Source organism: Mustela nigripes, chromosome 1 (assembly GCF_022355385.1).
Source record: "Mustela nigripes isolate SB6536 chromosome 1, MUSNIG.SB6536, whole genome shotgun sequence".
Taxonomy (NCBI): domain Eukaryota; kingdom Metazoa; phylum Chordata; class Mammalia; order Carnivora; family Mustelidae; genus Mustela; species Mustela nigripes.
In genome coordinates this window covers 111,322,424-111,334,930 of record NC_081557.1, presented here as the reverse complement: position 1 = coordinate 111,334,930, position 12,507 = coordinate 111,322,424, and the positions used below count along the sequence as shown (strand labels likewise).

General features: G+C 40.1%; 1 protein-coding gene across 1 annotated transcript in view; it reads left to right on the top strand.

Annotated features, from left to right (window-relative positions):
* Positions 1-12,507, top strand: part of EBF2 (EBF transcription factor 2) — a 190,650-nt gene that overhangs the window by 163,935 nt on the left and 14,208 nt on the right. The window contains exons 11-14 of the mRNA XM_059393196.1: positions 7,152-7,240; positions 8,590-8,655; positions 8,737-8,914; positions 10,525-10,710. Of these exons, the coding sequence (XP_059249179.1) occupies positions 7,152-7,240; positions 8,590-8,655; positions 8,737-8,914; positions 10,525-10,710 (519 nt within the window). The remainder of the gene's footprint in view (positions 1-7,151; positions 7,241-8,589; positions 8,656-8,736; positions 8,915-10,524; positions 10,711-12,507) is intronic.

The following is a 12,507-nucleotide window of genomic DNA, read 5'->3' as shown; positions in this document are numbered from 1 at the left end:
AGTGGAGGATTAAGACATTCTATGTATAGCAAAGACGAAATTCTCATGTCTGAGTTTTCTCTATTGAATTCCCCCTTGATTAGCTTCTGTAATATTTAACTTCATGCCATGCCATAATTATTTAATAAAAGGTAAATATAAATTATATTTCAGTGGGGATATGACCTTTTACCTTAATGTTATGTTACTAAAGAAAGACATAGATAAATAGAGCCTACAGATCGAAGCGTATTTTTAATTTACTCTGTTTTTGCCTTGCTAGCACTTCTCTGTGTCCCTGTCAGCCAAGGGCTTGGCAGCACTTCACAGCACCCCCCCCCCCATGTGGTAGGAAAGGTTGTAAATTCACACTGATGATGGCGGTTAATGATCTGGTCGGCCCTTAGAGGCAGTCTTGGTGCTGGTCTTGGGCACCTCATTAGCTAATTGAGGTTTGCTTGGCTCACACCAGGCCTGAAATATCAGAGAACACCCAGGGAGGTTGGGGGGTGGGGGTGGTAGATGGAATGAAATTGGGATTCAACATGAGGCTGAATATGTAGGATGCAAAAAGCAACTGGTCAGTTGGGAAGTCAGTTTGGAACCAAAGTCAAAGTTGTCCAACCTCATCTCCATGTTTTGAAGGCTGAAAACTGTAAGGATTGACTGACTTTCCTTCTTATGGTTTGGTATTGACTAAATGGTTTCGACTTCACGGTTTGTATTTCAAGAGAGCGCATGATTAAATGAAATCGTGTGTGCACGCGCATGAGATTTTTTTTCCCTGTCTGTATAGATGACAGCGTGTTTTTACCGTTGTCCTCTGGGGTACACCGCCCATCCCACTGTTTGCGCTATGAAGTCTGGCAGGGGCCTGCCAAAAAACGCTCAACATCAGAAATAGATGAGTACGCCTAGTCTACTTACTCATTTTAAAACACGAGTTGCTAAACCAGTGAGGTCAAGGTAGTCTGCTATTTCGGATTTGGGTTGGGACTGAGAACCTGAGAACGGGAGGGCAGGCAAGATAAACCAGACATTATCCATGGGAACAACAGTGGGTACAAATGTGGGATCAATTCTGTGAAAGAGAAAGCACCATCTACATCCCACCTCCCCGTGCTGATTAAAGCCTGGCTTTAGAGAATTCATCTGCAAGCAGCAGGAAGGACAAGGGATAATGAGATTAGTGGTGGTCATGGGGAGACCCCTGGAGCTCTAGTGAGAGGGAGTGAGAGCTTGCTTGGGGGAGTGGTTGTGCAAATGGGAAGAAAGGACAAAGACAGTAGTGGAGACCAGAGGGGCCTTGGAGGGGTTAGATAGTCTGCCTCAGGGGATAGTCCCTTACCTTATAGCCAACATATTGTGAGCACACCCCTGTCTATCATTTCCATTTTCTCCATGTAAGAAAATCGGTACCCTACGTAATGAAATAGTGCCTATTTGAAAAAAGACGAGGCAATGATTGATTTAGAGCATTTTGTCACTAGGTCTGTTGGCCATGCAGCACGGGGGGGGGGGGGGCAGCTTTTTATGCTTGCTGATTGATACCACATGGGGCCCTTCTCCCATACTCCGTGATTGAGAAGTCAGGCAACCCGGCAGGGCTGAACTTTGCAGATCTGCAGCCCTTTGCTAGAAGCTGAAGAGGAAGCATGGGGGATGAGTGGGTGCAGGAGTGTGGGTGGAAGGAGATGGCATGGCCACTTTTCAACACTCTTCTCTGCTCCTCACCAGCTCAGAGCAGAGAGGTAGGCTTTGGCCCAGGCAGCTGTTGGCATATATAGATAGGGCTTGGAACAACATCTCTAATTCAGCAGAAAAAGTTAAAGCGTAGGCCTTGGAGTTAGAGAAACGAGGGTACAAATTCCACCTTTACTGCCTGGAACTGCATTGAAAATGGAGATAAAACCCAAATTGTGGGATTGTAATGAGGGTTAAATGAGCTAACATATGTAAAAGGCTTAGCACAGTGCCCGTACTATAGCAAGCCTTTGGTAAATTCTAACAGCGGCAGTAACGATTTTCATTATTGAATACAGCCGTGGAAAATACTGTTATTAAAAACAAACAAACAAACAAACTTCAGAAACTGCTGACGTTATAATGCTAAGTGGGGGGAAAAAAAGTTTACAAAATGATTCCAATGATACACGCAGCTATTTTTACATGTGTTCCCCGGTAAAATGGTAATTTGAGTCCAAGTGTTTATTCTGCCCCCAGTCCCAGAATATACCAGAGGATATTTTCAAGAAAACAAAACAACAACAAAAAAGGGAAATCTAGTATTCGTGGTTGAAGCTAGGTTGGTGTCATCAATATTCCAGAAATTCTGTGCTGTTGTACTGGTGGGAGCGGACAGAGTCCTATCGGAGCATGTGTGGAAGCTGGACTCATCGTTCCCTCTAGGCCTCCTCTGTCCCCACCTCTCAGGGTAAAAAACACAGAACACAGACAGAAATTTGATTTTGAATAGAGAGAGCATTCCTAACAATGCTGCATGCAGTGACACTGTCATTTATATGGGAGGAAGACAAAGATACTGTCTTATTTCAAGGGCATGGACAGCATTCAACTCTTTTTCTTACCAACTGGACCCTGATTGCTGGAGGACTGAACCAGGGAAGAACCCAAGAATGGGAAAGTTCTAGTATCACAGGACTCCTGGCCGGGAGAAAAAGTAGTGAAATTAGATATCTCAATTATTGTTAATATAATGGCAAAGCTTAATGTCAATGTGAAAACTAGTCTAAAAGATACAGATCATAGAAGATCTAAAGATAGTAATATTAGCTGAAGAAAGTGACTGACCAAAATGTAAAAGTGGAAAGTGTGAGGTGCAGGAATGAAAGGTGGGCAAAATTCCTTATATGTGGAGGGGCTTATCAGACTCAAACAATTAGAAATATTTTTAGAAAAATCTGAAAGTACTACTTTCAATTAAAATAGGATGTGTATCTTTCCCGTTACTAGAGAAAAATATATTCACTAAAAAACTATCAGAAAGATACAAAGATACAAAGAGAATGTGGAAGGGTAAATTTAGAGCAGAATGTGGAAGGGTAAATTTAGAGCAGCAATGTTAGATAATAGGGTCAAAGAGATACATTACATAATGCACTTAAAGCCTTACCCATGGAACACAGAAAAAATTCATTTGCACTAATACATAAAAAACATAAATTCCAAAAGACAGATATTCTGAAGGACACCTTTTTGAATCCAATGCAATGAACTAGAATAACTAACTAATATCCAGGCATCTCAAAATTTTAGGATATTCTCTTCAGAACAAAAGGAAAATAAAATTAGAAATGTGATTACTTAGAAAGTTGCAAAAAACAGTTTGGAGGGGGAAAACCACAAATAGATTAGAAATTTTAGATATTGGTGTAGAATCTGTGCTAGAACATTTAAAATATTGATGAGGTACGTGAGTTTTCTAGAAAAATACAAATGATATTAAGAAGTAAGGAATGACCCTAAGGTTTCTGATTGGCAATCTGATGGATGATGGCTATTCTCTCAAAGTCAGGTGAGCTTGGGGTATCTTGGGTGGGAGGAGTCTATGAGCCATCCCGGGGGAAATTTCCAGCCAATACTTGGAAAGATAAGGCAGAATCTCAGGCAAGCTATCTGGACTAGAGATAAAGATTTGTGACAGTTAGCATGTAGTTTGACATGGAAATCACAGGGGCACTGATGAGATTGATGAAGGAGAACATATAACCAGACAGAAGAGTGGCTTGGTAAATAGGTGTGAGGAGCAGCAGTGCTTGTAAGATGGAGGAAGAGCGGCCCTCAATGTGGACTGAGATGCGTGGCTGGGGAGGTAGGCATGAAACAGGGCAGTACACATTTAGGAAAGGTGTGGGTGGATACATTTCCAGCAGGATAATATTTTCAGTGTCATAACTCACATTTATGATAAGAATGGAAAATTTCTGGGTCACCTGGGTGATCCATTGGATAAGCAATTGACTCTTGGTTTCAGCTCAGGATCATGGGATGGAGCCCCAAGTCAGGCTCCACACTCAATGGAGAGTCTGCTTGGGATGGTCTCTCTCTTCCTCTCCCTCTGTTCTTCGCTATTCCCCCTGCCTCAAATAAATAGACCTTAAAAAAAAAAAAAAAAAAAGAATGGAAAATTTCCTCTTCGTTTGACTAAAATATTTTTGGTGACTTTGACAAGAGAAATTTCACAGGGTTCTTTCAAACTTTTAGCCAAGAGATAATGATGATAAAATGTTAGCGTCATTCCCATTCAGAGAAAAATAAGCAAGGATATCCACAATCATCCTCATTTTTAGGCAGTAGGGAACATTTTAGCCAACACAAGAGTGGGATTAAAGAACTAATTGGAATTAATATACAGATAAAATACATAGATGCTGTGAACGTATGATCCTAAGAATGAACAGAAATAATTAATGATATCTGACAGGGGGTTGGTTACAAAATAGCAGATAACTACCATTGGTTAAGAACTTTTCTGTGCCAAGAACTATGTTGGGGGCATTCTATAAGTGGTTCCTTTTAATTTTTACAGCAGACCCATGAAATGGATCTTAAACATAAGTGTAGAGAAATTAATAGTGGAGCTGGAATTCAAACACAAATCAGTTTGACTCTAAAACTGATTCTCTTAATGACTCTGCCATATTCAGCCACCACTCCCCTCACAAGCTGCCTGAACAGACATATAAAAACCAAAAGGGTTTCTAGGCACCAGTAAAACTTGTAGAAAATGTGAAGAGGGAGTAATCATATTTACAAAAAGATGATAAAACATGAAGATGATAAAAACATAGCAAAAAACAAAATAAAAAATAAAAAACTTATTACCTAGATGATAAGCAGTACACATTTTACTGGTAGAGCTAAAGGAGAGGAATTCATATATGTTGGTATATGTATATGCAAATACACACACATATTGTGTGTGTATGTGTGTGGGCACACGCGCACGCATGCGTACTTACTGTGGAATTGGGATGGTCTTTCTACATATAATACCTAAAGACATGTTAGGATATGATATTGTAACATGGTGCCAGAGCATTAAAAATATGAATATGTAAAGTGTTTTTACAAAAAAAAGAAAATGACTAACCCCTAGCAGAAGAATGCAGAAAGTATCAATGAGCAGGTCATAAAAGAAAAAATTAAAATGATCAGCTGGTATAAGAAGCTCTTCAATCTCACTGATTAATAACCAAATAGAAGTGACCACATGCATTGCTGGAGGGAGTATGAATTTATACATTCTTCTGAGAAGTGTTCGACGTGATGTGTGTTAGTCCTTAAATACAGTTTTTGGTCCAGTAATTCTGATTCTTGGAGTTTTCCCATTGAAATCATTAAGGCTATACATGGTGGATAATTATTGCTCTGATTTTTATAATAGTGAGAAATTAAGGATCACGTTAAATGCCAAACATTAAGAAGCCATTTAAATAAATTATAGACCATGTCATGGAAAAATATTCAGGAATTTTAAATAACATTATAAAAGAATAATTAATAAGCTGGGGAAATTTTGATATATTGTTAAATTGATAAAAAGTAGGTTATGTAATGGTGTGAATAGGATGTCTCTGAATAATTTTAAGTATGTGCATGTGTTTAAATCTGAAAAGATATAAGCAAAAATGTTAACCCAGATCATCTCTGAAATGGTGAGGTTATGGATGATTGTATTTTTACTTCCACATTTAAATTTTTTTATAATTCTTTTAAAACAAAAGGCGTTGCTTTGATACTTAGAATAGCAGCAACAAATATTCACAAAACATATGTGCAAAAAGGAAGATTAAAAAGGAAGTACACCCTCCTGTGTTTACTGCTGCCTAATGGGAGTGCAGGTGGTTATTATTTTATCTTTTGCATCTTTTTTCTTTACTTTGATTATGCATTAACTTTGAAGCTATAAAATTTAAACAAAAGACTTTTAAGAAGTCGAGGAAGAGGGGCACCTGGGTGGCTCAATCAGTTGGGGGACCTCCTTCAGATCCCAGAGTCCTGGGATAGAGCCCCGAGCCAGGCTCCCTGCTCAGTGGGGAGCCTGCTTCTCCCTCTCCCCCCTGCTCGCCTGCTCTCTCTCACTATCTCTGTCTCAAATAAAATCTTAAAAAAAATAAATAAATAAAAGAAGTCGAGGAAGAGAGGAAGGTGAAAGGAGAAGGGGCTCAACTCCAAAAACTCTTCAGCACGGTAGAAATGCAAAGTTAAGTCGTTCATTCATGCCCTGCCTCCCTCATTGTACAACCACTGACATTAAGCACTAAGCACCTCCTATGTGCCCGGCACTGTCTTCCGCAACACAAAGCGAGTATGCATCCTATTTTATGACTCTTTCCGGCTATGGTAGAGCCTGACATCGAATGAATGTACATGTAGCAAACGGTAATTGCAAATTCTGCAAGTGTACTATGCATAAGAACAGGGCTTTATGAGAATAAACTCACAGAAGGTTTGTATATGTATGTATGTAAATATTTGAGAGAATAAGAAAAAGTGATAATTAGGAGAATGAATAGATGATAAAGGTATACTTGGGAAAGAGAAGGGGGAAGGAGGAAAACACATGTAAGGGTAGTTTATTATCTTTATAAAAAACTGGGATATGGTTAATTGTGTAATATTTCTGATTATTTGAGAGTGAGCAGAAAATTTTAAGTTGTGTGCACTTTGGGCAGAAATAATAAAATAAGTGTAATCATCCTGATGTTTTGAAATATCATTCTAGTGCAAAGACATTAAACTACTATGCATTCCAGACTTTTTTTTTTTTTTTTTTTTTTTTTTTTTTAAAGATTTTATTTATTCATTTGACAGAGAGAAATCACAAGTAGATGGAGAGGCAGGCAGAGAGAGAGAGAGGGAAGCAGGCTCTCCTGAGCAGAGAGCCCGATGCGGGACTCGATCCCAGGACCCTGAGATCATGACCTGAGCTGAAGGCAGCGGCTTAACCCACTGAGCCACCCAGGCGCCCGCATTCCAGACTTATAAATGTGAATTAACCAATGTCACCTTTATCCTTAACTAATTGTATTCATTATGTGTCAATTCTCAAATAATACCAGCACCTTTCTATTACCAGTGGAAGACTTAATTAGAGCCTTTGTTTATGGCCATGAAACATACTCAAAAAGAGGACTTTTCTTTTTCAGCATTAAATGAACCCACCATAGACTATGGCTTTCAGAGACTCCAGAAGGTCATCCCAAGGCATCCTGGAGACCCAGAGAGATTAGCTAAGGTAAAAAAACAAAAACAAAAACCTTTTGGAAATTGACAGGTGAAAACCTTATTGTGGGATTTCTGCAAACTTAGATAAATCCAGCAAATTAAGTCCCTTTAAAATTACATTAGGCCCTGAAATTTGGCTAAGCTTTAAGTACACATAAAATATCTTCTAACTCTGAGATATAGTGTGATTAATATCCAAGGGAATAGGAAATCTGAAAATTGGGTCCTATGAAATAGATACACTACAAGTATCCAGCTTATGAAACATTGGCAACTTTATGAAAATAAATAATTGCATAATGGCTTAAAAATGTAAGTTCCCACTCCTTTGTATTTGAATATAATTTTATTCACCCATAATTGCAGGGACACATTAATCTACAGTCATTTATTCATCGAGGAACTACCCTGTATATAGATATTAAATTAAGCAAAAAATGCCTCCATAGAAAATGTCTATGAAGTGTTTTGCTTTTAAGTGAACTTGCTTATAACAATCATATCATAAATCTGGCCCATTATTCTAGCTTTTGTCATTGAAAAATACATTAATTTATTAGCTATTCAATTAATGAGATGTTATTAAATTTTAACATCTACATTTGCATTTTGAGCACACAAATTATCATATGCCATGTTCTCTTTTCTGTACTGTGAGTAAAATTCAAGTACCACATTTGCTTCTGCATCACACCTTCATTTTCCTCTTGGAAAAATCCCCAGCCCCACCATTAAATTAGATGATATCTGGAAAGTAGGTTAATAGCAATTTAAAAGGCTGTTAAAAACAGGAGGTAGAAAAGACACAATGAGACGAAAGGGATTACTGATTACTAATTCTCTCTGGTTAAAGTGAATAGGGGGAAATATTATTGAAAGAATTCATCTTTATTAGAATAAAATTTTGCAGAAGGCACTGCCAAGATAATTTCAGTATTACGAACAACTCCTTGGCAAGCAGCTAAACTCAGGTCAGTCAATCATTCTAAGAATTTTTGGTTAATTAGAGTACCAGATTCTTTAATGGAATGGTCTGAAAGTTTTTAATGGCACTTCCATGACTTAGTAATTTCAACCAACTCCATCTTTCATCTGGTCATTTTTTATTTTGGTGGCGCAATCATGGATGGAAGGAACCGTTTTGTCTAGATGGATTCTGTGTACATATGTATTTAGAGAGGGATTTATATGTGCAGTTACATTCTGCCTGTCAAACCAAATAGAGGACCTCATAGCCAGTTATTTATATTTTAGGGATGACATCTGGACTTTTTGTTTTTATACATAATTTTCATTTGAGTTGGCCATTTGCGGGTTTTACCTTTGCTTCTTCCTCACCCCTTCTGCTTTTTTTTCTAGGAGATGCTATTGAAAAGAGCGGCGGATCTAGTGGAGGCCCTCTATGGCACCCCACACAATAACCAGGTTAGATGCTCCCATCTTACACTGTTGAGTATGACTCTTCGCGCTGCCTAAAAATGTTCACCTCCACCTGCCATTTTCCAGGACATCATTTTGAAGCGAGCTGCAGACATTGCTGAAGCCCTGTACAGCGTCCCCAGGAACCCCAGCCAGCTCCCAGCTCTCTCCAGCTCCCCGGCTCACAGTGGCATGATGGGCATCAATTCCTACGGCAGCCAGCTTGGGGTCAGCATCTCAGAGTCAACACAGGGAAATAATCAAGGTACTACCCTTTCTCCGAGTCGAAATTCCAAACATCCTATCCATTTACAAGGTTGGTTTTGCTTAAACAGAGGGAGGTAAAGCTTGATTTGTATACCATCAAAGAAGCATGTCCCCAGATAAGCAGTACCATCCTATATTGGATTATCTCAACATGATAGGTGGTGTTTTGTGAGATTGGGGGGCTATTTTGGGCCCAGTTGGGACCCTTTAATTGCAAATATTTAAGGTTAAGATGAACTGTGATTAACTTCAAAGGGTTTTGACTTCCTGAAACTAGACTTACAGGTGTAGTTTGATGAAAATGTGCAGTTCTGCTATTGTGATTATCATCTTCGACAGTGGAAGGAAGATGAGTCATTGCCATTGTCATTTGTTATGCATGACCCTCTCTTCCCAGCAGCAGAGGCAGAGTGGTTCGGTTTCCTTTAGTGACTTCTGTTTGTGTATCGTCTCATTTGCAAATGCAGAGCAGCACACTTTACAGTTATCTGTGCTTTTCACACATGAAGTATATTGCGTAAAGATTTTTGTCACTGAGGTTGATTTTACTAAGGGGCTAAGTTGATCACAAATCATTTTTTTATCATTTTTAAAAATTAAATCATAAATTTCCTAAGGATGTCCCTAACCTTGGCATAGTTGTATTTCCAGTTTCATTCATCCACTGGAAGGGAAGTCCTCATTCTCATGACCAGGGTGAGTTTTTCTTACAGCAGGGTGCGTGCAGACAGATAATTGCCTTTTTTTTTTTTTTTTTTTCCCCTTCAAATTTAAAAAAGAGCTTTTCAAAAAATAGCTTTAGGGACTATTACCTGAACCGGGTTATTTCAGGATGGGTTAGGTGGTCTCTCCGTGCCAGGGTTTTGGAAGTATGGAGAGGACTTGTTCCTTCCCCATTCCTCCCACAGACCAGATCTCCCTATACTCAATTGCTGATGCTTCCATGTCTTTGGTCAAAGAATAGCACATTTAGATGAACTTGGCAACAATTTTTAAATAAAGATGTTCCCCAACTCCACTCGGGCATGGTAATAGCCTTGAACTAACTTTTCTAAAGGTATGATCTGCAGATTACGAGTGGCCCTTGAGATGTTATTAGGATGCCTTTTGCTCACCATTCCCAGAAAAGATACTGTGGCATGCTAAATTTGGGAAACACTAAGTTAGCAAAGTTAAACTGGTTTATTTATTCTCTGGGACCCACATATGCGAATCTTCAAGGAATGGCTATAGCACACAAAATCTGCCAGGCTTTACTTGATCACAAAATGCTTGCCTCAGTGATAGTCATTAAGATCTCATAGGGCTCTCCTGAGTTAGGAAGATTAGTCATCACTCCTTTGTGTGAGCTGGAGATGTTGACGGCGAATGGGAACAAAGAGGAAGGAGGGACCCTCAGAGACATGGCCTTGTGTAGGGTGGGGAAGGGAAAGGAGGATAGAAACGCTGAAGACAAACTGCAGACCTTCCGCCCCTGCCCAGGGGTGGCTTGGAGCGCTCTGTAATCAAGGGGACCTAGAATCTATAATCAGGGGGACCATGTGGGCCGATGCCGCCATATTTGGTCTCTGCCATTTCATTTATCTGGGCTTTTTCCTTGCTGTCCAGGGTACATCCGCAACACAAGCAGCATCTCTCCACGGGGCTACTCTTCCAGCTCCACCCCCCAGCAGTCTAACTACAGCACCTCAAGTAACAGTATGAATGGCTACAGCAACGTCCCCATGGCCAATCTGGGCGTCCCAGGGTCACCAGGATTTCTAAACGGCTCCCCCACAGGCTCCCCTTATGGAAGTAAGTGGCTTTTCCATCTTTCCGGCTCTCCCTGTGTCTCTATCCCTGGGTTTTACTCTTCAGCCTTTTGAGGGAGACTTACACCCCTACCGATGTCTTACTGACTTCTTGAGGAATAGCCCATCCAAGGAAAAGTCTTTCATGCCTTTTGTTCTTTTCCCTTAGCTAGACTTTGGTGCACTTAGTTGCTCCAAACCTTCTGAAGGGAAGAAAAGGAGTGCAGCTATTTGCTTTATATAAAGAGAGGGTAGATGTATGTGGCTGGTGTGGATGGGAACAAGGAATGAAGTTTCCATTTCAGTTACTATTATGCTCTTCATTAGGCAATTTCAGAGGTTTTTCTTTCATCCTCGTGAGAACTTTCTCATTGTTGTGGGTGAGGGGGATGAGGTGCACAGCAGTTTACTCATCCAAGATCACACCAGTAGGATAGTGCAGAGCCATCATTTGAACACAATTTGTGGCTTGGTCATCTGTGTGTCATACCACACTCTTGGGTCACTTTGTTACATGGCCCTCCCTTCCTTGTGTACCTTCTGAGAGATGGAATTTAGCTACTCATGAGAGAGTGATCTGAGATGGACTTCTCGATCTTAATCTGGGCTAGCTAGATGTCCTAGGGGTTTGTGAAAACTCATTTGGGTGCTTTGAGGACTAAGAAGCCTGAGAGAATATGTGTCCTCAAACCTACCTAGAGAATAATACTTTAGGCCAGGAGAGAAACCACCATGGAGAGTCTGTGTGAGTGAGTGGAATGTTCTTGAAATGCTGGCTCCTGTCGCAAGGCTCTAGAGCAGACCCTATCTTCACCCAGAGTAGTGGTTCCCCTATGCCAGGAACAAGCATGAGTCAAGGACACCACACAGCCATTTCCACGCAGCTCAGGGAGTGACCTGCCAAGGGTCTGGAGGCTGCTTCTGCAGCCTTGTTGCTTCCCTGGGGACATACAACCAGGGGTTACTTCTGGGTTCCCTATTTACTTCATTAGCCTTGAGAGTCTACTCAGTGTGTTAAGGACATTGTGACCAAACAGCAGAGGTAATAGAGGCTGTTTCTTCTACTAAAACTAAAATCTTGTTGCTGCCAAGACATGAGTTCTATGTTGTGTCATGTTGGATGGCCCAGATCTATTAGATCCGAGTGGTCTCAATGAATAAACTTGTGCTGGCTTGATTTATTTCTTTACTTATTTTTACCTTCTCTTGTTCCAAAACATTTTGGGAGATACTAATAGTGAGATGAGTGTTATGAAAGTATAAAATAACAGCTATAAGAAATGGAGATAAAAGAAAAAAATATGGATAGGAAAATCAGATGAACTCAAGGTCTAGTCTGGACGTTATTCAGTGTATTCAAGGGAGCCATTAACTTGGTTTGGAGGCTTACAAGAAGGGAAAGCAAAGAGAGAAACCCTCTTTGTTATCAGATTTTATGTCCACACAGTTTCACCGGGGTTGGGGGTAGGGTAGCACAGGAGAAACATGATTTTTCTGTTGCTGAGATCTTGGAGAGACTTGTCCCATGAATTACTGTAGAGAGGTTACCCCATGTGTAGAAGGGACCACATCTTCAACAAGTGACACAAGAGCAGGGGAGCCACTATGAAAGGTTATGATAGAATGATGGCAACAACAATAAGAGTAACCCACAACTGCATTCTGCTTCGCAGCCTAGAAAGCGTGTTCACATATTGAGTCCAATTGCCTCCTCAGAACAACCTTATGCCATGCTATAATCATAATTATTACTATCATTTTCCCTTATAAGATATGAAGAATAAGCATGACTTAACGATTC